Genomic DNA, 22,391 nt, shown 5'->3' on the forward strand with positions numbered 1-22,391 from the left:
TGCCATGACAGAGTCGATGCTGCCTGACTCCGGCACCGCCGGTGCGGGTAATATAGTCTCTTCATATGATCGTCCTCTGTCAGCATAGCAGAGCGGCACCGTTCATGATCACGATCCCACAGACACTCCAGGTCCCGTTGGCACACCCGACACCACTTGCAGTCCCGGTGCTGTTTTCCTCATCGGTACTGGTCGCACTCGCCGCACCGGTCGGTATCCCGTTCGCCGACCCGCTATTGGCACCGTTCCGACTCCCGGCACCGCGACAGGTACCTTGACTCCTGTAGCCTCTCCCCGAGCATCGAGATCTCGGTCGACCTCCCAGCACCGTTCTGGTTGCAGGTCTGGATCTCGTTCCAGGTACCGGTACGCCTCTCGGTGCCGGTCCCCGGTGCCGAGTTGGGCAAGGTCTGATAGAGTCAGAGACTCTGCCCGGGCCTTCTTTTAGTACCTCCATGGCCATCCAGACACGCATCTGTGTCATCCCACATGCGCAGATCTTATGCTCAGGACCAGGATTCTGATACGCCCCCCGACAACCTGAGGTGGAGGAGGTCCCAGAGGTAGAGGACCCGGTATGGGGCCCTCTAAGGGGTACGACTACTCGTCTGTCCGCTCTCCATGACGGCGCCACTCTAGGGGGCGACCTGCCGGCCCACGGAGTTGCTAGGGTAAAAGTTTTCCGACGAATGTGCACGCGCGGCACACACACCTAACTGGAATGGATATGAGCAACACATCTCGAAGAACAACAGTTACAAAGGTGAGTAACCGTCTTTTCCTCCACAGCCCAGCTGGGGCTAGCAATTGGAGCCACAGTAGGAGTCCCTGGCCAGGGTGCCCCCAGCCTTGCTCTTCCCAAGCACTTAGGTGTTATGGGGCCTTGGACTGGCTGTGTATGTGGAGGGGATGACCATACCACACTCCCAACCATGTCACTTACCTGTAATGCTGTCCCTGCCTCCCCCCAAAAAGTGATACTCCCCTATACCACGCCACCCTCCCTTCTGAGCTGATGGCGGCAGCGCTGCCTTCAGAGCTGGATGCCCAGTCAGCAGCCACTGCTCTGACGTCAGCGCAGAAATAAGGGTGGCAATACCATGACTCCCCTACCATAGCCAAATTTCACAGGAGAGACCAGATTTCATGGTCCATAATGCGTTTTTCACAGCTGTGAATTTGGTAAGGCCCTAATCATTTAACTTTGGCATTTTAAATCTTGCTGGTTTTAAACTTTTTTTGATCCTCCCAGGAGTTGCTAATTTTAAACTTCAAAACTACTAAACTGAATTTCTTCAGACTGGCTTCATTTTTACTTCTTGATGTAATGTTCAAAAGGTACCAGCCGTAAGGAATTTGGTTTGGTTGCAGTCTCAAAGGAATTCATGTTTAAAGGCAATAAATGTATCCTGAACAAGCAATGATCTGAACCTTGCCCTAATGCTGCCTTTTAACTTTCTGTCCTGTTTGGACTTTGAGCCCCTTATTCTCCCTTCGTATTAATTGGTTTTTTAAGTTTAAAGCAGGGGTTCTCACACTGGGGCTTGAGACCCCTCAGGGGGTCATGAGGTTATTACATAGGGAGTCGCGAGCTGTCAGCCACCACCCCAAACTCTGCTTTTCCTCCAGCATTTATAATGGTGTTAAACGCATTTTTATATATTTTTAATTTATAAGGGGGGGTCACACCCAGAGGCTTCCTATGTGAAAGGAGTCACCAATGCAAAAGTTTGAGAACTACTGGTTTAAAGCAATCTGTTTCAAAGTGGCTTAAGGAATTTAATCTAAAGCTTTAGATCAGTTTGAGATGATTAATATGATCAAAGGCTTTGATAAATTTCAAGGATAAAAAGAATTCCAAAAAATACAATTTTGAAGGACAATAAGGGCTGGAGAGCCAGCTGGGGAGAGGAGGTAGAATTTACGCTGATGTAAGGATTTTTTTTTTGTTTGTGCACTTATAAGATTGTACGTATGGCTAGGAATGGAAGTACCTATTTAACTTGCAGTACAGATACTATTTGCCAATTGGTGAGCAAAGAGTTCAGCCAGATACTGTTTTGCCAATATAATAAAAACCAGCAGGATCTTATTAAGAGGGTTAAGGCAAAGATGCTACATTTATTGTAAATATACTAAAGCAAAAGACAAAAGTAAACAACGTTGTTTGACTAATTCCTATTACTACTTATTCCTTATACACACACACACACACACACACACACACACACACACACACACACACACACACACACACACACACACACACACACACATTCATTTACACAATCATTCATTCAGGTTCTGTATAGGTGTTACAGTTACCAGCCTAGGCGTTGCTCATGCAAGTTACTGGCCAGGTATCTTGGTCATGAGGATGGAGCTGAGTCTGCGTCAGATGCACCTGATGCTCCTGGAGATTGGCTGCAGAACCAGAGGCTCGAAGTCCTCAGTTTTTAGAGTCCGTTTTTATAGGAAGTAATTCCTATGTTAGTCTATGGGAACCGTTTCATCCTGCTATTGTTGGCTTAATCAGCAGATGGCACATTCCTGGTGGCTCCACACTGTTTAAAGTGGCACATTTCTTCCAGGTGTTTGAGGTGGATCCCAGTTTACCCTCCAGGGGTTGTCTGGTGGTCCACTTGACACATTCTTCGGCCGACGGATCCTTTCCAGGTTGGCACCTCCCTAACCATTCACGTACATCAAACATTCATCAACATACATTCCATATTTTAACCATATTTTAATTTACTGTCTCCACCACTTTTGTGGTGTCTGTAATCACAGAGGGTGGGGCTCTGTTTGTTTACATTGTATCAATTACAGCTTAAGGCTGGCATAGTGTTTTTACTTCGAGAACAAAGTCAATTAACTTGTTTGTAAGTTTTACATAGTAATAGAGTATCTTTCACAGGACAAATACAATCAGTGTTTTCTGCAGACAGGAGCTTACAAGTTTTAACATAAGAACTACAAGATTTTTGTACTTGGTGAAACTGGGGGATCACTGTCACTTGAGGGAATCACTGTTAGCATCTTTTTTTTATATCCCTACAATATGCCTTGAAGAGATACCTTAAGCCAGTGGTTGCCACATGCTTTCTGATACAGTTCACATACCACCAGTAATACACACATTACATGATGAGAACCACAGACTAGGCCTTTCTAGTAGATTCACAGTGGCCCTGGCCTAACTGCTGGCTTCCTGAATCTGTGGGACTCCTGCTGCATGAACACATTTAGACTTTTACTGTATGTTTGAGGAGTTTTTTAGACTATTTGCTGGAGGGTCTTTCACGTGAGTAGCTCTTCATTATCAGAGCCATTGTTGTTTTTGCACTATTACAGGGATGGCTAAACTGTGACTCACAAGCCACATGTGGCTCTTTTACCATTAAAGTGTGGTTTGCAGAGTCCTTCTCCACCTACCAGACTGAGGGTGGGAGTGGGGAGCTCAGAACCTCTGCCTTGCAGCAGGGTGGTGCAATAGGGTCTTCTGCCCACCGGGGAAGGGGGTCTCGGGACTTCTGCCCAGCGTGGCGCTCATGCCAGGGCTCGGGGCTGAAGCCCTGAGCCTTGTCAGGTGCCTCCCATAGGGTTCCCCAACCTCCAACTCCCAGCAGATGTGCCCTGGCTATTAAACTTCTGAAGATTGTCATATATGGCTTGGAGGACCAGTAAGTTTGGGCTTCCCTGCTCTATAAGAATATGTCCTGACAGGCAAAAGGGCTGTGTTTTTGAACTGTTAGCTTAATATTAAAAATCCCTTTAATGTGCAGGTTATCATGTATGGAGTTGTTAGATGTCCATGTTGGATTATAGGCTCTTCCTTATGCTCCAGTATGGCTAGATACTACAACTTCAAACATTTGCCTGTCTCTTAATGGGGTTTTTAAGTCATGTTAAGCTAAGTTGACTGAGTTAACACAAACTGAAAAAGACACCCTGGACCATGTCAAGACAGGGCTTATAATGCATATGTGCATCTCCTTCTCCCACCCCTTTTTGGTTTCTTATTCCAGTTCTCTGGATCTGTCTTGGCCTTTCTGTTTTCTCCAATAGCCATTTGTGTGTCTTCATGCTTGCTTTTCCTCCTAACAGTTTTCCCCAAGGCTGGTTCTCTGTTCTCTTTTTCTTTCTAACCTGCTTGGCTAAACCATGTCCCTGAGTTTGCTATCCCTTGCAGCTCTGTACTGCTTATCCCATCTGTGACCCAAGAACCTCTTAATGCCAACTGGCAAGGAGGTACAGGAATATCCTGGTTCTGGGATGTTCAGTCTGGTTCACCAAATAATGTCATGTGAGGTCTCAAATGAAAGGTGGTGTCACACTGGTTATTAATATCTTTGTGAAATGTATGTACAGATACTGTGCAAGGAGTTTTGTGTATATGTGCTGAAAATATGTTCTTAAGAGTCTGGATCATGGGTATTTGTCGCCAGCAGAGATGAAAAACAGATTTTCTGTCAGACAAGAGATGTGTATTCACCTATCTCTCTGTTCAGATGTAAATTAAGCATTGTAAGCTCGTACAATGGTTGCCCATGTACATCACGTTTACAAATGCTAACAAAGAGATGTGAAGTCCATACAAAAGGAGCACACTGCAAAAAACAAGCTATGTAGGATTATCCTGTCTGTGAGCAAAGACAATGAACTTTGGGGATATTTCTAGAAGTTAAGGCACCCCTTTATCTTGCATAGAGGAATTAGACCGCGCACTTACATTCGTGAAAATGAGTCTCAGATACTCTTGGTTGAAAATGCTGAAGAGGACTTTGGATGAGATATACGTCTCTCGTCTCTAGAAAGAGTATTATTATTTTGTTTTATATTTTTGTTTCCAGTATCCTAACTCACTATGTACTGAATCTCTAGTCAATAATAAACGTATTCTTATTTTCACTATAAATAGATCTCAGTGCTGTGTGTTAAGTAGTGTTGAGTGAGAGTTAACTCTTACAAGCTGGTGTGTGCTGTTCATCTGGGAATAGCAGCCCTAGTAACTCTGAGTGTTTAGTGTATGAGAGACTGAGCGTTGCAGAGAATGCTCCAAGCATTTGGGGGTAGGTGTGTGCCTGTCATTACCTGTGCAGAGAGAGTGAGGTCTGTGGAGGCCTGAAAGGCGGTGCTTATGTTGTCAGAGGCAGTTGGTTTCAGGGTGTTGATTAATGCTAAGGAGAGGTGATGGGGAGGTGCCTCACAATCTTGGGAACCCTGGGGGAGCATCATACCACCTTCTCACTATTCCACAGAATCCCTTCTTTAAGTCACAGTGGTCATATTGACTGGTTACATAGTCCCATCTGGGCCTGGCCTTGAGTGTTAGCAATTTCACCTTTGCATAAATTGAGCGGGGGAGGAAACAATCCTCACGTATCATCTTCTGGCTGAACAATACCCCTGGAGATATGCAGCGGTCTTCCAGGGGGTACATCAATTCCTCTAGATATCTGCCTAGTTTTACCACAGGCTATGTAAAAAGCATTAGTGAAGTCAGTACAAACTAAAATTTCATACAGACAGTGATGTGTTTATACTGTCCTATAGACTTATACTAGTGTTTCTCAAACTGTGAGTGAGTTTGTTTTAATGGGGTCGCCAGGGCCAGACTCGCTAGGGCAGAAAGCCGAAGCCCAAGTTGTTAAATGAGGTGAAACTTAGGGTACACAAGACAAATCAGATTCTTGAAAGGGATATGGTAGTCTGGAAAGGTTGAGAACTACCATCCTAGAGATGCTTCTTATAAGAGGATCCCCGCCCTAGTTGACCTGTTGCTCTTGACTGTTTAAGGCAGAAGTTAATATGTGAATCTTATGATACTGATGATTTTCCTATACCATTCCCAGAAAATAGTTATCAATGGTTCACAGTCATGCTGGAAGGGGATAAATGTGGTCCCACAGGGATCAGTTCTGGGTCCAGTTCTGTTCAATATCTTCATCAATTATTTAGATAATGGCTTAAAGAGTATACTTATAAAGTTTGGGGACAACACCACACTTGGGAGGGGTTTCAAGTGCTTTGGAGGATAGGATTAAAATTCAAAATGATCTGGACGAACTGGAGAAATGGTCTGAAGTAACTAGGATGAAATTCAAAAAGGACAAATGCAAAGTACTCCATTTAGGAAGGAACAATCAGTTGCGCACACACAAAATGGGAAATGACTATCTAGGAAGGAGTACTGCGGAAAGGGATCTGGGTGTCATAGTGGCCCACAAGCTAAATATGAGTCAACAGTATAATGCTGTTGCAAAAAAAGTGAATAGCCTTCTGGGATGTATTAGGAGGAGTATTGTAACAAGACACGAGAAGTAATTCTGTGAGGGAAGATTGAAAAAACTGTATTTATTTAGTCTGGAGAAGAGAAGACTGAGAGGGGACATAACAATTTTCAAATACATAAAAGGTTGTTACAAGGAGAGGGAAGAAAAATTGTTTTTCTTAACCTCTGAGGATAGGACAAGAAGCAATGGGCTTAAATTGCAACAAGAGTGGTTTAGGCTGGATATTAGGAAAAACTTCCTAACTGTCAGGCTCGTTAAGCACTGGAATAAATTGCCTAGGGAGGTTATGGAATCTCCATCACTGGAAATTTTTAAGAGCAGGTTAGACTAACACCTGTCAGGAATGGTCTAGATAATACTTAGTCCTGTCACAGTGCAGGGGACTGGACTAGATGACCACTCAAGTTCCCTTCCAGTTCTGTGATTGTATATTGATACTCTTTTTAGTCAATAGTTGTTAGTCTGTCATTGTTATTACTGACTCTAATAATATAGCTCAGAGGTAGGCAACCTGTGGCATGGGTGCCGAAGGTGGCACTCGAGCTGATTTTCAGTGGCACTCACAGTGCCTCGGTCCTGGCCACCGGTCCGGGGGGCTCTGCCGATATTTAATTTTAAATGAATCTTCTTAAACATTTTGAAAACCTTATTTACTTTACATACAACTATAGTTTAGTTATATATTATAGACTTATAGAAAGAGACCTTCTAAGAACGTTAAAATGTATTACTGGCACACAAAACCTTAAATTAGAGTGAATGAATGAAGACTCGGCACACCACTTCTGAAAGGTTGCTGACCCCATATATAGCTGAAACAAGGTGGATGTGATAATATCTTTTATTGGACCAACAGAGCTACAACAATGGAACATAATTAATTTTGCTGTATGAAAGGGAAACTCCACAACCTGACGCAAAACTTAACAGTGACATCTACTTTCAGTGCAAATGCAAGAAACAAAACATCATCCCCAGAGGTCTCACCATTTATAACCCTCTGACCACTGCGTACAGCACCCATCCTGGGACCAACATGGCAATAACAACACTGCATATAAGAATGGAAGATATCTAATATAGCTAACAGTTGCTTATTTCCTCTGAGCATGGGCTGGTAGGTATTTCACACTTCTCACTAGGACTTGGGTTCATACCTAGTGTGGATAGTGCAGTACTGGTGGAAGAGCAGTATTATTCAGTTGTGAGCCATTGTACAGTAGATGCTTCATTGCACTAGCAGTATTTAGCTCATTTTATAAAGTACTTTGAGTCACATCAGTATAAAGAGCATTGTATATTTAACTAAATTCTGTAATATATTAAAAGTTATTCCTGAGAACATTTTAAAAGGTTTTAATTTCTTTTTGAGGCTACGATATTGACAATTTAAAATGCTAGAACAGTCATGCACTTTTTGTGTGAAATCTGTATTACTCCAGTAAAATGTCAAAATTCTTTTTGCTTTAAAATACACTGCTACCTTGATATAACGCCACCCGATATAACACGAATTTGGATAAAATACGGTAAAGCAGTGCTTCGAGGGGGCGGGGCTGCTCACTCCAGTGGATCAAAGCAAGTTCAATATAACGTGTTTTCACCTATAACACGGTAAGATTTTTTGGCTCCCAAGGGCAGTGTTACATTAAGGTAGAGGGGTATTAGTGATATTTTCACCTCCTGGCTTAGGCAGAAGAAAATGTAAGGAAATACTGCCAAGGTTGTAATAGTTGCCGCCCTGTCATTTTGTTTAAGATTAGATCAGTCTCTTCAAACTGACAAAAGAGAAGCTTACCCTGAAAATGTTCAGCTGGAGCTAATAAAGGGAAAGAGATCTCTCCATGTGACAGTAACTAAAAGTTCAGTAATCTGAACAGAAGTACGATGCTTTGACAGATTATCAGGTTGCTGACAACTTGCAGTTTTTGAAAGGCATTTTGTATTTTTCTAATGACCTGGTGTACCGGAATGAGTGTAATATTAGGGGTGAGGATGTTGCACCCACCTATGCAGAAATTCAGAAGAATTATTACTTTACTCAACTGCCTCATCCTTAAGGTAAAATGTTAAACCAAAATATTTTCACTTTTAAATAATGTCTTGTTCTCTGGATGAAGAACCATTACAACTTTTCTTTAAGTAATTTTGAGGAGGATAAAATGCATGTTTTTCAGTGCACTTTTCATTTTAATGAGGTGATATATTGCACTTATCTGTACAATATGAGCATTGTGCAGTATCTCACTGCACATCATACTATATCTGGCCCAAGATGGGTTATCACTTTTTGCACTTCACTGACATAAGGAATAGAAATACTATAGGGATGATGTTGAAATAATGGTAGCTGGCATTTAAACGATGTACATTAACATTTTCTCCCTAAAATTTCCCATCACTGCTGCTAATCTTTCACACCTGAAAAGCTCACGGGGAAAAATCCCATCGTTATGGAAGTACTGTTCTTCCATAACATCAATGAAATGTAGACCAGGCTCCTAAGTAAGATTTTTATTTTGACTAGACAAAAGGATAAGAGGTAGACAAAAAGAAGTGAGACTAGTTGAGGACTGAGCCTGTGGCATGCCTTCAAGTAAATAAATTTTGGGGACTTAAGCTATTTTTTGGGTGGATATGGGTGTATAGTAGGACAAAACCATCAATAACCTAATTATAGCGACAAAGAGTCTTGTGGCACCCTATAGACTAACAGACATATTGGAGCATAAGCTTTCGTGGGTGAATACTCATTTTGTCAGATGAAGTGAGTATTCACCCATGAAAGCTTATGCTTCAATACGTCTGTTAGTCTATAAGGTACCACAGGACTCTTGGTCGCTTTTCACAGATCCAGACTAACACGGCTACCCCTCTGATACTTAACCTAATTATAGTTGCTAGACTGAATATCCCACTAGAGCAAATTGTAACAAGCAAGGAAATAAACAATTTAATTTATTCAACACTCCACTCATCAGTTTTCTTTTGGAACCTCTACTATGCACAGTTCACATCCACTCTCATCTTAACAACAAAGCAGACCTAAAAAATCACTTTATTTGTTGGTGATATGTTCATGTGTTTTACTCACTCTATAGGATTGGTTTGTTTTTCACAATTACGTGGTCCATAGTTCTCTCCATGATTGCATGGCTGTGGGTAAGTGAAGCTTGATATTAAACCAGTGGCTCCCTTCTTGTGAACTGGAGCTTTATTAATGGAAACAACTGCCTTTTTTCAAGAGCTTGGAAGCGCTGGATCTCTGACAACTTGAGCGTAACTCTCTCTGTCGCCTATCCTTCATGAGCCTTTATTTGTAGGATGGGCTGGGCTGGGGATGCGAGTGGTCAGGGAGACAAGGAGGACTGTACGTCTTCACTGGAAAAAAAAAGAAGCTGTTTTTAACAATGAGATTGCTAGGATTTTACATCAAAATAGCAGAGACAAAGTACAGGTAGTTTTTTTTACCTTGATGTAGCTTGTTGAGATCCATCCAAGTGGTGGTGCAGTATTGACCTCGATTAGCTACATTTTGGATGGCGGCAGACGCTTCTCTGAACTCAGGGCAACCCCTTCACCATATTTGAAGTCTCTGCTCCAAAATATGGAAGCTGAGTACAGCATCTCAATGAAACTGTTGTAAGAATTTTTGATGTTGGAAAAGCAATGTGATTTTCAGTAACCTTGTTCTCAGGCTGAACCATTTTTGCTAAAATATTAAAAAAAAATTTGACCGGAGGCAGATACCTAAATGATTAAAGTTTGGTGAAGTTATAAGCAACTTGTAGGTTGGCCTTACAATTAAAAATGTTGGACCACGTTACTACAGGCATCTCTGCCAGCTGCACCTATAATATATACACACACATTAGAATGTTTTGTTTAAAAAAATTTTTAAATCTGGCTCCAAGTTTGTTATAACCTTAGTCCCAGATTTGGACCTTAGCGTCCAAAATATGGGGGTTAGCATGAAAACCTCCAAGCTTAATTACCAGCTTGGACCTGGTACTTGCTGCCACCACCCAAAAAATTAGAGTGTTTTGGGGCACTCTGGTCCCCCTGAAAAACCTTCCCTGGGGACCCCAAGACCCAAATCCCTTGAGTCTCACAACAAAGGGAAATAATCCTTTTTCCCTCCCCCCCTCCAGGTGCTCCTGGAGAGATACACAGACACAAGCTCTGTGAAACTACACAGAGTGACTCCCCCTCTCCGTTCCCAATCCTGGAAACAAAAAGGACTTTCCTATTCCCCCAGAGGGAATGCAAAATCAGGCTAGCAAATCCAACCCACACACAGATCTCCCCTGATTTTTTCCTCCCACCAATTCCCTGGTGAGTACAGACTCAATTTCCCTGGAGTAAAGAACAACTTCAACAGGTCTTAAAAGAAAGCTTTATAAAAAAAGAAAGAAAAAATACAAATGGTCTCTCTGTATTAAGGTGACACAACACAGGGTCGATTGCTTAAAAGAATATTGAATAAACAGCCTTATTCAAAAAGAATACAAATCAAAGCACTCCAGCACTTATATTCATGCAAATACCAAAGAAAAGAAACCATATAACTTACTATCTGATCTCTTTGTCCTTACACTTAAAACCAGAAGATTAGAAAACAGAACTACTTCTCCAAAGCTCAGAGAAAGCAGGCAGCCAGAAAACAAAGACCTCAGACACAAACTTCCCTCCACCCAAAGTTGAAAAAATCCGGTTTCCTGATTGGTCCTCTGGTCAGGTGTTTCAGGTGAAAGAGACATTAACCCTTAGCTATCTGTTTATGACAAAGCTAAAGCAGGGATGTCTTTTAGCTCCCTCGTGTTCGGTAGCACTGGAGGGAAGAAGTAGCTACATTTTTTTTCCTTTGTATATTTATGAAATATAGCTTGACATCTTGGAGTTCTTAGGATGCAAATACTTCTGCATAACTTTCAATATGTTCATTTTGCTGTAGTTCATCCTGATGGGCATCATCACTCCCAAAATCAAAATATTAGTATTCTTACAAATATATATATATATATATATACGCACACACACACACGTTGATCTTTTAAAATAGAGAGATGGTTGAGAGGGACAAAAGTCTATGCAAAACAAATTACATTACTTAAGAGTTTGGGCTTGGATTAGCCTGTGTAACCAAGAGCTCAATGGTGGTGGAAGGTCTACCTGGAGGTGGGTTATGGTGTCACAAGTCACCAGAATAACTCCATTCCTCTGGACAACTTGCAAGTGGCTAGCTCAGTCCCCAGTCAGATGGTTCTGGCCATAGACGGGGGAGCCCAGCAGACTTCCCAAGTCATCTTTCACCAGCAAGGCTACTGTGGTGCTCTGAACATAATTTAAAACCATCCTGCCCGGCAGAACTTTTGGGGAAGGGCTGTGGTGAATAGTACTCTGGAGTATAATAACCTATGGCACAGAAATGTGCTGATTGCACACAGCTACAAAAACAGGTGGTTCAAGCTCATTTTGGTGTGCTTTTCTTTGACTAAACTTCTACCTACAGCATAATTTCTTGCATACTTGTGAAACATTTCTGTCATCCCTCCATTTTGTTTAACAATTTTACGTGGATTTTAATAAGTTAACTTTGCAATCACTTATAAATATTGCAATTCTAAGTCTGTCTTTGTTTTCTATTGCAAAGTGGTATATGCCAGGAGGAAGTGTTTTTTATATATATATTTTTAATAGAACAATCCAAGTTCAAAGTGTGTGTATTGTAAAAACATTTTCCACACGATTATGTGGAAATATGTTATAGTTTAACAGGGGAATAGTTAATCTATGTAGAATTAGTGACTCAGGGAAATTGGTAACTATTCATAGAAGGACTTTGATAATGCACCTCAGAGTTTACTTGCCTTAAGCAATTGTTCAGATACATGTTTGCAATAGGTTGAATTCTGGACAGATTTCTTTAAGATGGTTTACAACAGCATTTGAAATGAATATATAACTTTATTTTTTTATTCTTTATTTTTTTTAGGATGTGCAACATGTTGCGGACTCATAAAATGAGTGGCTGAAAGGGAAAGGAAAATAGTGCCATTATTTACTAGAATAACAACATGGGAAATACTACCACCAAATTCCGCAAAGCACTTATAAATGGAGATGAAAATCTGGCCTGCCAAATATATGAGAGCAACCCTCAACTAAAAGAATCTCTCGATCCAAATACTTCTTATGGGGAACTCTATCAGCACAATACTCCATTACATTATGCTGCTAGGCATGGAATGAACCGAATACTAGGGTGAGTATTACTATGTGATTTGTTAACATATTTAATAGTTGCTCTCACAAATGAAAGAAGTTTAGATAGATTTATAAATCTTACTTTGTGGGTAGGTCATTGGTGAACATTTTAATTTGTATTTTGTGTATAAATTTTAAAATGTTCAGATTATAATAAAATATGCAAAATAACCTGTTGTGACACATTTATATGATAAAGAACGTGTTTTTTATACTTGGGAAATGTTTAGTTTTAACTGATCTTTATTTTTTTTCTTACATTTATTTCAGGCATAAAAGTGTGTTAGAATAAAAACAGCTTGCTTCCTGAGGTGTCTTATTACAAGCCTTTATAAAAAAAAAAAAATTAAAAAAAATTAAAAAAGCTTTTCTACACACTTAAAAATTAATTTTTTTAGTAGCCCTTTGTAACTCTGTACCCAATGTACTATCATCTTTATCTAAAATTTTCTGGTTTTTCTGATCATTCATTTGTGCTTTAAACATGCCTTCTGAAGTTGAATTTTTTACTTTACAGTTATCAGTTACTCTTTATGCCAAAGATGACCACTGTAGCAAGAGCTTTTGTGATTCAGACTACAGTTGCATTTTTGATATATAGGCTTTTTAGTAGAAAGTGTATTAGTGTTTGTTGTCTAACTCCTTCTGTGTCCGCTTACAGAGTACTTTCCCTTTTTTGTTGTTGTTTAACAAATCAGGCTTCAAATTTTTTTTGTGTAAAATGTTTCTTTGGTTTGGAAAACTGATCTGTGTGCTACAGTACTTGGACTGATATCCATGTCTCATGGGACAAGATTCTCTTTCAGAACATCTTTGTATCTCTCTCTTTGTCAGCCACTTAATTATTTACCTGCTAAAATTCACTATCCAATATTTTCTTTGGGAGCTCAGTTAAGATGTTATGAACATGGCTTAAATGCTGGTTGTGGAACCTCTTTCCAGACCCTCATTGTGTGAATAAGATGATAATCTAAAAAATGTAATGCTATATTGATATGTTCTGCAAGGAGCATCAGCTAATTTTACTGCAGATGGGGCAAATACATACACATATTCATATAAAGTTCAGACAGTTTGAATTTTTGCATTTTGTGTAATGATGATAAACACGGTATCCTACAATTAGTCCTGAGGGAATTCTGCATCACTGTGCAGTGCAGAATTTGCGCAGAATTTGATCTCTCTGTCCCACCACTCCCTCCCCGCCCAATTTGGCATTGCAGAGTTGCTGGCCACTGTTGTCAGAAGCTACCAGTGTGGTGCTCTGCTCTCTCCTTGTGGTATCACTTGGCTGCATGCGTGTGTTCCTTCTGTGTGCTGCCCCAGCTCTGCGCAGATAGCTGAAACAGCAGACCCGAAGAGAACCCCCAATGACCACAGAGTCTAGTAAGGTACGAAGGCACGTCGGCCAGGTTTATTGCCATATTGGACACAACGATAGTTCCCCCTAGATTGTTACTCTACGGGGCATACTACTAATATGTGCCCACGGTCAATAGGCTCAGCTCAGTCAGTGATGGGACTTTCCACTGCCCCCCCGGCCGGACAAAGACGTCGCCCCAAGGATGCATTCTTATACACAGGTACAAACAAGTTACACATCACTCCTGACGTATGGAGGTACAACCCTTCTACGTAGCAAGGTACAGCCCCTCTACATAGTAAGGTGCCGCCTCTCACCTTGTACATGTTGGTTCGATCAAAACAACCCTATCCATCATATTACCCTTTTGCCCCTGTCATTGGGATGGGTCAGACTGTTCCTTGTTATCTGTGTGGAATGTGCAAGTATGTGAACGTTCTGATCTCTAGTGTTCAGTACCTTTTAAGGTACGTATCTTCTTGCAGCATCAGCCCTTTCCTTGCCAGCTTCTGTGAGCAGGGCCTGCCTCTGGCTCACAGCTTCACTTTGCTTTATATTAGCAAAGTCTTGGCCATTATTTTAGTTCAGGCCTCAGGCCTCATACCAGGCCTCTGATACCAAGGTTTACATCTTAGGGCCTCCTCTTACTACAGCTACCACTAAGGGTCGCTGGACCCAGTAGAGCCAAACATCCCTGCTTGCAGTATGCCTGTGAAGGAGGCACAGACGGATTGCAGTTCCCGGCATGCCCTTATTGAAAGAGGCGGTGTGTGGGCCATAGCCATGCAGTGAGTGAAGTGCCCATCTTGGTGGGAATGCAGGCCCTGTGGCTGTGCGCGCTCTGGCTGCCAGGCCTGATCCTCATTTGGCCAGCTGTTCTGGCTCTCACAAGGGGTGAGGGAGGGCGGGGATCACACCGCATCCCCCAGTGGGACTATAATGAAGCTGTGCAGAGTGGAGCCTGTAACTGGGCTATGGGGGGAAGGGAGTGTGGATGTTTGGCTTCGCGTTGGGCTCTGAGTGAAGGGAAAACAGGGTGGGAGTCTGGGCCAAAGGGAGCCCAGTGCAGCTCCCTCCAGCACCCAACAAAACCCCCCTCTAGCACTTTCACAGATTATCCCAGGAGTAGAGAGAGGGTATCTTTGTTGTTGTCTGTATTGTTATAGACATACTTGCTGATTGGTGTTTTGAAATAAATTACGAAAATAATTGAACCTGGCATGATTATATTGTGTTATTTTGACAAATAAAATATGCAGAATTTTGCAGAATTCTAAAATATTGTGCACAGAATTTTTAATTTTCTGGTGCAGAATTCCCCCAAGGAATATAGCAATGGAACAAAATTATCACTATCAGTATGGAAAGAGTTGAGTATTTGTGTGTAACTTGTAATAAGGAATTGCAAAATCATAAGTACACTGCAATTTGTATTTAAAAGAAAAGTATTGTAATGCCAAACCTATGAATTATAAGAGTCTACTAGACTTGTTGGAGCAGTAAAATCCACTCCAGCAACACTGAATAAAGAGTCACTCTGGCATTGTGAAAAGAATCTGACACCTTTTATTAGCACTCAATTTACTAAAAATTAAAGTTAATATTAAAAACATTGTTCTAGCTATACTGTCAAACTTTTGATTATACAAACCCTAGTTCTGGATAACTTGACGGTCAGACAAGTTTTGAGTGAAATGTTGATCCTGGGAAGTTTACCCTGAATTGGTGCTTTAGTGCCTTAAAACTTAAGAGACTCCCAACTCTGGAGCTCTTGATGGTTCTGCAGTTCTATCTACTTAAGCATAGCTTAATGTTGCAGAGCTTGAATAGTTTTTTATTCTTTTATTTATTTTTATTGTGGTAGTACATAGGAGCCCTATAGTCATGGATGAAGGGTCCTGTACAAAGACATAACAAAAAGAAAGTCCCAGCCTCAAAGAGCCTACAGTCTGTCTTTTAAGATGGCGCTGATCCTGCCACCAGTTAGTTTGAGCCTGTCATAACTGTAAAGGGAAGGGTAACAGCCCTCCTGTATACAATACTATAAAATCCTTTTACCTGTAAAGGGTTAAGGAGCTCAGGTAACCTGGCTGACACCTGACCCAAAGGACCAATAAGGGGACAAGATGCTTTCAAATCTTGTGGGGGTAGGGGGAAGGCTTTTGTTTGTGCTCTTTGTTTTTGGTGGTGTTCGCTCTTGGGACTAAGAGGGACTGGACATCAATCCATATTTTCCAAATCTTTCTGAACAAGTCTCTCATATTTCAAACTTGTAAGTAATAGCCAGGCAAGGCATATTAGTTTCTTTGTTTTCTCAACTTGTGAATGTTACCTTTGCTAGAGGGAGGTTTATCTCTGTTTTGTTGTAACTCTGAAAATAAGGCTAGAGGGGTGTCCTCTGGGCTCTTTGAATCTGATTACCCTGTAAAGTTGTTTTCCATCCTGATTTTACAGAGATGATTTTTACCTTTTCTTTTTAATAAAATCCTTCTTTTAAGAACCTGACTAATTATTTTCATTGTCCAAAGACCTGGGAGTTTGGGTCTTTGATCACTTTGTAACCAATTGGTTAGGATGATATTCTCAATCCTCCCCAGGAAAGGGAGTGTAAGGGCTTGGGGGGATATTTTGAGGGAAGAGGAACTCCAAGTGGTCATTTCCTGTTTCTTGTTAAATCACTTGGTGGTGGCAGCATACCAGGTTTTAACCTAAGCCAGTAGAAATAAGCTTTGGGGGCTTTCATGCGGGTCCCCACATCAGTACCCTAGAGTTCAGAGTGGGGAAAGAACCCTGACAGAGCCCCTTAAATAGTTGAAGGCTTCATCTACACCCCCGTCCCCCCATAAGACTTTAGATAATTTGGGGTTATACTCTGGATACAATTGTCCTCCTGATATATCCTGTTTTAATTCGGATAATAATTTTTCTTTAATAAGAGCTTTTAAAATTGATTTATAGACCTTTGTTATGTCAAACAGACAAAATACAGACCAACAAATAAGACAAGGTGTTTGAAATGCCTGTGCCTGCCTACACTAGAACTTACACCAATGGTAGCACCAGTGATGCAGGGCCTGTTCTACACCAAAAGTGAGAAGTTTACAAAAAAAAGTAAGTATAGGTACTACCAAATTGAACTGTGCACTGTTGAGCTGCCCAGCATGCGGAAAACATACAGACTTCAATGAACAAAGGCAAAAGGTTACCTTTTTTTTTAGGTAGAGGGACTACTAAAGGTTCTACTTACACCCTGATGAGCTGACTGACCTTGGGCATCAAATGGCAGGTAGCCCTTGCATTCAAATCTCAATTTAGCTGAAATCCCCTGCAACAGTCTAAAGACATAACCTTGTTTTGGATAATCAGTGATTTTGGATAAATGAGGTTTGATGATATGAGGTCCTGCCTATTTTGAGCTGCTGTTGTTTATTAATTTTACATGTTTTGCACCACTGGTGCTAGCGTTGGTGTAAATCCTAGTGTAGATAAGCACAGGCATTTCAAACACTTTGTCTTCTACACCTGCTCTGAGCATAGACAGACAACATAGGGTACATACACTGTAGTTGTGGGTCCAATTTTGGCTTGCTGGCGCAAGCCTCCACTGGTGCAGCAATATCCACTCTGCTATTTTTAGCGTGCTAGCTCAAGCCCCAATAGCACAGATCAATCTATTCAGGATGGGAGTCTCATTCTCAGCTGCAGTGTAGACAAGTGTTTAAAATGCCAGTGGCCATTTTCTGCAGAAGCATTCCCGTGATTGTTAATACTAGAGCAACAGCAACAGGAGGAGAATACCCAACAAATCTGAGTGTAGACAAATTTTGCCAAATCAGTGAGCCTTGGAGAAATTAGCCAGTAGTCCTTTAACTGTGCAAGTCTCTATTGCAGGTTTTAAAGTTGCCACTGAGGGACAGGAGACTTCCTAATTTGCAGAGCAGGCATCTTAATTATCTGAAGATTTTGGATGCCCCATGAGATCATCAGATAATTGAGAGAATGGGGGCATAGCAAGTGGTTCCATACACTTTTTTTCTTGCCCCAACTTCCAGGGCATAATTTAGAACTGTGAAAATGCTCTGAAGTTGCATTGGAGGACAAACCAGTGTCAGGACAGGCCATGACTGGGGGCATGAATGTGCCTAAAGATAACAATAGTTTATACCTGCTCTCAGAATTTTTCCTGAGTGTAATTCTGGCCCATAGATTTTTGATCATATGCTTTGTTTTTAAGTTCTTCCACACTAAGTTATGTTGATATAGGAAGTACTTTTCCCGTGTGTGTGCGTGCATGTGTATGCACGTGTGTGTGCGTGCGAGAGAGAGTGAGTGTGAATTTGGCTTGCTCTGAGGAGGAAATGTTCTTTTTGCAGTTAGTAATAGAAGTAGGTATTATTTTATAAGAAAATTACGGTAAATCAGTTATTTAAAGAGTTATGAAGATAAGTGTTCAAATTTTAGACTTTGATTTGTTTATCTGTCCCCTCGTCCAGGGGCTAATAGGTGGTTCTTCCCCATACTCATAGAATGCATGAAGAGTTACTGCCACAGTAGAAATTCTGTCATCACTGCCTTGGCAGCAAGTTGAATGGAGAATTAAAGACAAATCTGTACATACTGTTTAATGTGTTTTTGTTTCTGCTAGATACTCTAATAAAACAATCATTTTCTGGTTTTATTTTTGTACCAAAAATGTATCCTATTATAGGATAGGTTATATTAAAATAGATGGATCTAAGAAAAATCCTGAAAAAAAGAAAGGCATATAAGAGAAAAGGGCATTCTAAAAATTAGAGCATATTAGTGCAGTAGTCAGGATTATATACCTTAGACTCACTGCTTTAAATTGATGAGTCTGCCTACCATTGCGACTGCTTTAGTGTGCCATCACCTGAAGTACCATTTTTATTGAATTTAAAAAAAATTCTCGGACTGGTACAATATCTGCCAATCATTCCCAGGATCCGCTTAATGATATGGTACAATATGTGACATTAGTGAGTCCATTACTGGTTACTGTGTTCAGTTTTGCAGTCATTGCTTCAGAAAGGATGCTGATAAATTGTAAAGGATTCAGAAAATGGCTACAAAGATGATTTAGGATCTCCAAAACATGCCTTGTAGTGAGAGACTTAACTGTATTTTACTTAGTTTATCCAAGAGAAGATTAAGGGGTGATTTGATAATAGTCAGCAAGCACCCACAGCAGTGTTGGGCAACCTGCAACTCCCATTGGCCGGGAATGGCAAACTGCAGCCAGTGGAAGCTGTGGGTGGCTGTGCCTGCGGATGGTCAGTGTAAACAAACTGTCTTGTGGTCTGCCAGTGGATTACGCTGATGGGCTGCGGGTTGCCCACCACTGACCTACAGGGAAAAAGATTTCTGATTGTTGGCAGTTCTTTAATTTAGAAGAAAAAGGCAATGGTTAGAAACTAGATAAATTCAGGCTGGAAATAATGGGAAAAATTTTAACAGGATAAGTAACCATTGCAGCTTCGGAAGTTGTGGACAATCCACCAAACCAGCTTTAAATCAAGTCTGGATCTTTTTCTAAAAGGTACACTGTAGTTTAAACAGAAGTTAATGGTTTGATGCAGGAATTATTGGATAAGGTTCTTTGGCTTGTGTTATACAGGAGGTCAAACTAGATCATCATCATGGTCCCTTCTGGTCTTAAAATACATGAATTTGGGGAGACTGAACTAATAGGACTTCTCTTTGCCACCTAATTTGCTGTTTTTTCCTCATTCTGTTTGGCCTGTGTTTAGCTGTCAACTTAAAGTACTTATAAATAACTCCACTATTCCAGCCTGATGTATAGTAGAGGATGAAATTTACAGGAGGTTTGTTTCGCTGTAGTGTCATGGTATTCATTGTAGGCCCTATTAAGAGAGCCATGTGACCATCAGAAACAAGTGTTAACATTCTGTTCTCTGCCTTCCCCATCCCCTTTAAATTGTATGGAGCTGTTTGATGTCTGCATGAGAGAGCAGTACCATCCTGAAAATAATTGTGGATGTTTGGAACAAATATGTTGCAAGGTCCCATTACATTTTGATGATTCTTTTATTTTATAACATGTCATAGCCATTTTTGAATTTGGATCTCTGAAGGGTAAGTCTCCATTGCCACGTTCATTCTTTTAAAAGCTTAGATTTCTTTCCTGAAAAAGGTTGAGTAGGCTCCACCAAAACCAAAAAAAAGCCTTTTTGGTATTGCTGCTCAGCATGATGCTCAATATATGCACATTATAGTTCATTATCAAATAAATTTTTACTTAAAAAGCAGCTAGTAGGAGGAGTAGAAAAGTAATCTCTCCTCAAACAAGGATCCAGAGGTTTGTTCCTGATTTAATTCCTTTTTGCTTCTGTCTGAAATAGGATTAGAATTTAAATGCCAGTTTTGCCATGCCTAAATCAGTTGACTAACAGTGATTGTGCTGACCTCACAATTAATAGATCTCGACAAGGTGAGTTTCCTTAATTCTTCTAGAATATTCAGAAAATCAACTACAAATGAAGAAACCTAGAATACCTCTGCAGATGTCACAAAAGACCTTTTCTGTTTGTGCACTATCTACATTGTTTGTGCACTACTGTAAAATGAGCTTCTGAGAGTCAAACTGAAAGGCTGGTTTGAGATGCTTTTTAGCACCCAGATATTCAGCCAGACTTCTTACTTTGCATGTAGAATTGTCTGCCTGGCCTTTTGTGCACACAGTGAATTCTGGATGTAATACCTGTAATTGGAACACATGATTCTTCTTCGAGTGATTGCTCATATCCATTCCAGTTAGGTGTACGCGCCGCGCGTGCACATTCGTCGGAAAACTTTTACCCTAGCAACTCAGTGGGCCGGCAGGTCGCCCCCTAGAGTGGCGCCACCATGGCGCTCCATATATACTCCTGCCGGCCCACCCGCTCCTCAGTTCCTTCTTACCGCCCGTGTCGGTCGTTGGAACAGTGGAGCGCGGCTTAGCTGACCTCCACTTCCCTAGCTACTCGTTTTCTCGTATATAATTATGCAGTTATAACACTTTTATATATATATATTTGTATAGTTATACGTGTTTCCTTTGCTAACATGGTTAGTTTAGTTAGCGGGGTTCAGGAAGTAGCCCCTTCCATGAGCCCAGTGCCGGAGCCATGCATGGCTCACCGGGTTTTAAGAGGGGCCCGGCTTGCCAGAAGCCGCGGCCGAAGAGAGATCTACATGACTCCTGTTTGAAGTGCCTCAGGGAATCACACTTGACAGATAAGTGCCCCATTTGCAAGGCTTTTAAGCCGAGAACACAAAGGTGCGGGACTTTCACTTACCCCTCCACCTTGGGCGCGGAGCGATGTTCAAGCGGCGGGCAGAAGCGCCTCCTCGGCACCGGACCCCGCCGGTACCGCCAAGGCCTTTCGGCACCGACCCATCGCCGGCACCGATGTCGACTCGGCACCGCTCCCTTCTTCCGAGGTCGAGAGAGTCTACGATTCCTGCTGGTGCCTGGCGGCTCCCCGGCACGCGCCGCGGTTGAGCCCCCTGCTCCCGCTACTTCCGTGCCACCTGCATCGCAGCCAGAGAGCTCGCCTAAGTTGCGTATCCGGCACCGTCACCTGCAGAGGCACCGATGACTTCGGCTCCGTCGATTCCAGTCCCCCAGGACCATGGAATCCGGTGCCTGGCAGCTCCCCGGCTCGCGCCGTGGTAGAGCTTACTGCTCCTGCTGCTTCTGTGCCAGCTGCACCACAGCTAGACAGCTCGTCTAAGATGGCTCGCCCGGCACCGACGACGTCGGCACCGTCGATCCCGGTCCCACGAGGGCCGTAGAATCCGGTGCCTGACGGCTCCCCGGCGCGCGCCGTGGTTGAGCTACTGCTCCTGCTGCTTCCGTGCCAGCGGCACCGCAGCCAGAGAGCTCGTCTAAGTCGGATCGCCCGGCGCCGACACCTGCTACGGCACCGATGACGTCGTCACCGTCGATCCCGGTCCCACAAGGGCCGTAGAATCCGGTGCCTGACGGCTCCCCGGCACGCGCCGTGGTTGAGCGTATTGCTCCTGCTGCTTCCGTGCCAGCGGCACCGCAGCCAGAGAGCTCGTCTAAGTCGGATCGCCCGGCGCCGACACCTGCTACGGCACCGATGACGTCGTCACCGTCGATCCCGGTCCCACAAGGGCCGTAGAATCCGGTGCCTGACGGCTCCCCGGCACGCGCCGTGGTTGAGCGTATTGCTCCTGCTGCTTCCGTGCCAGCGGCACCGCAGCCAGAGAGCTCGTCTAAGTCGGATCGCCCGGCGCCGACACCTGTTACGGCACCGATGACGTCGTCACCGTCGATCCCGGTCCCACAAGGGCTGTAGAATCCGGTGCCTGACGGCTCCCCGGCACGCGCCGTGGTTGAGCGTATTGCTCCTGCTGCTTCCGTGCCAGCGGCACCGCAGCCAGAGGGCTCGTCTATGTCGGATCGCCCGGCACCGACA

At 42.5% G+C, this 22,391-nt stretch overlaps 1 protein-coding gene across 8 annotated transcripts in view; it reads left to right on the forward strand.

Annotated features, from left to right (window-relative positions):
• Nucleotides 1-22,391, forward strand: part of ANKIB1 (ankyrin repeat and IBR domain containing 1) — a 199,056-nt gene that overhangs the window by 29,525 nt on the left and 147,140 nt on the right. For 5 of the 8 annotated variants that reach the window (XM_030550545.1, XM_030550547.1, XM_030550544.1 and 2 more), the window contains one exon: nt 12,292-12,561. In XM_030550545.1, coding sequence (XP_030406405.1) covers nt 12,374-12,561 — 188 coding nt within the window. In that variant the 5' untranslated portion in view covers nt 12,292-12,373. Of the gene's footprint in view, nt 1-7,269; nt 7,414-12,291; nt 12,562-22,391 lie in introns of those variants that run through there. The other 3 variants (XM_030550546.1, XM_030550552.1, XM_030550550.1) reach the window with 3 other exon arrangements.

The sequence above is a fragment of the Gopherus evgoodei genome, chromosome 2 (assembly GCF_007399415.2).
Source record: "Gopherus evgoodei ecotype Sinaloan lineage chromosome 2, rGopEvg1_v1.p, whole genome shotgun sequence".
NCBI lineage: Eukaryota > Metazoa > Chordata > Testudines > Testudinidae > Gopherus > Gopherus evgoodei.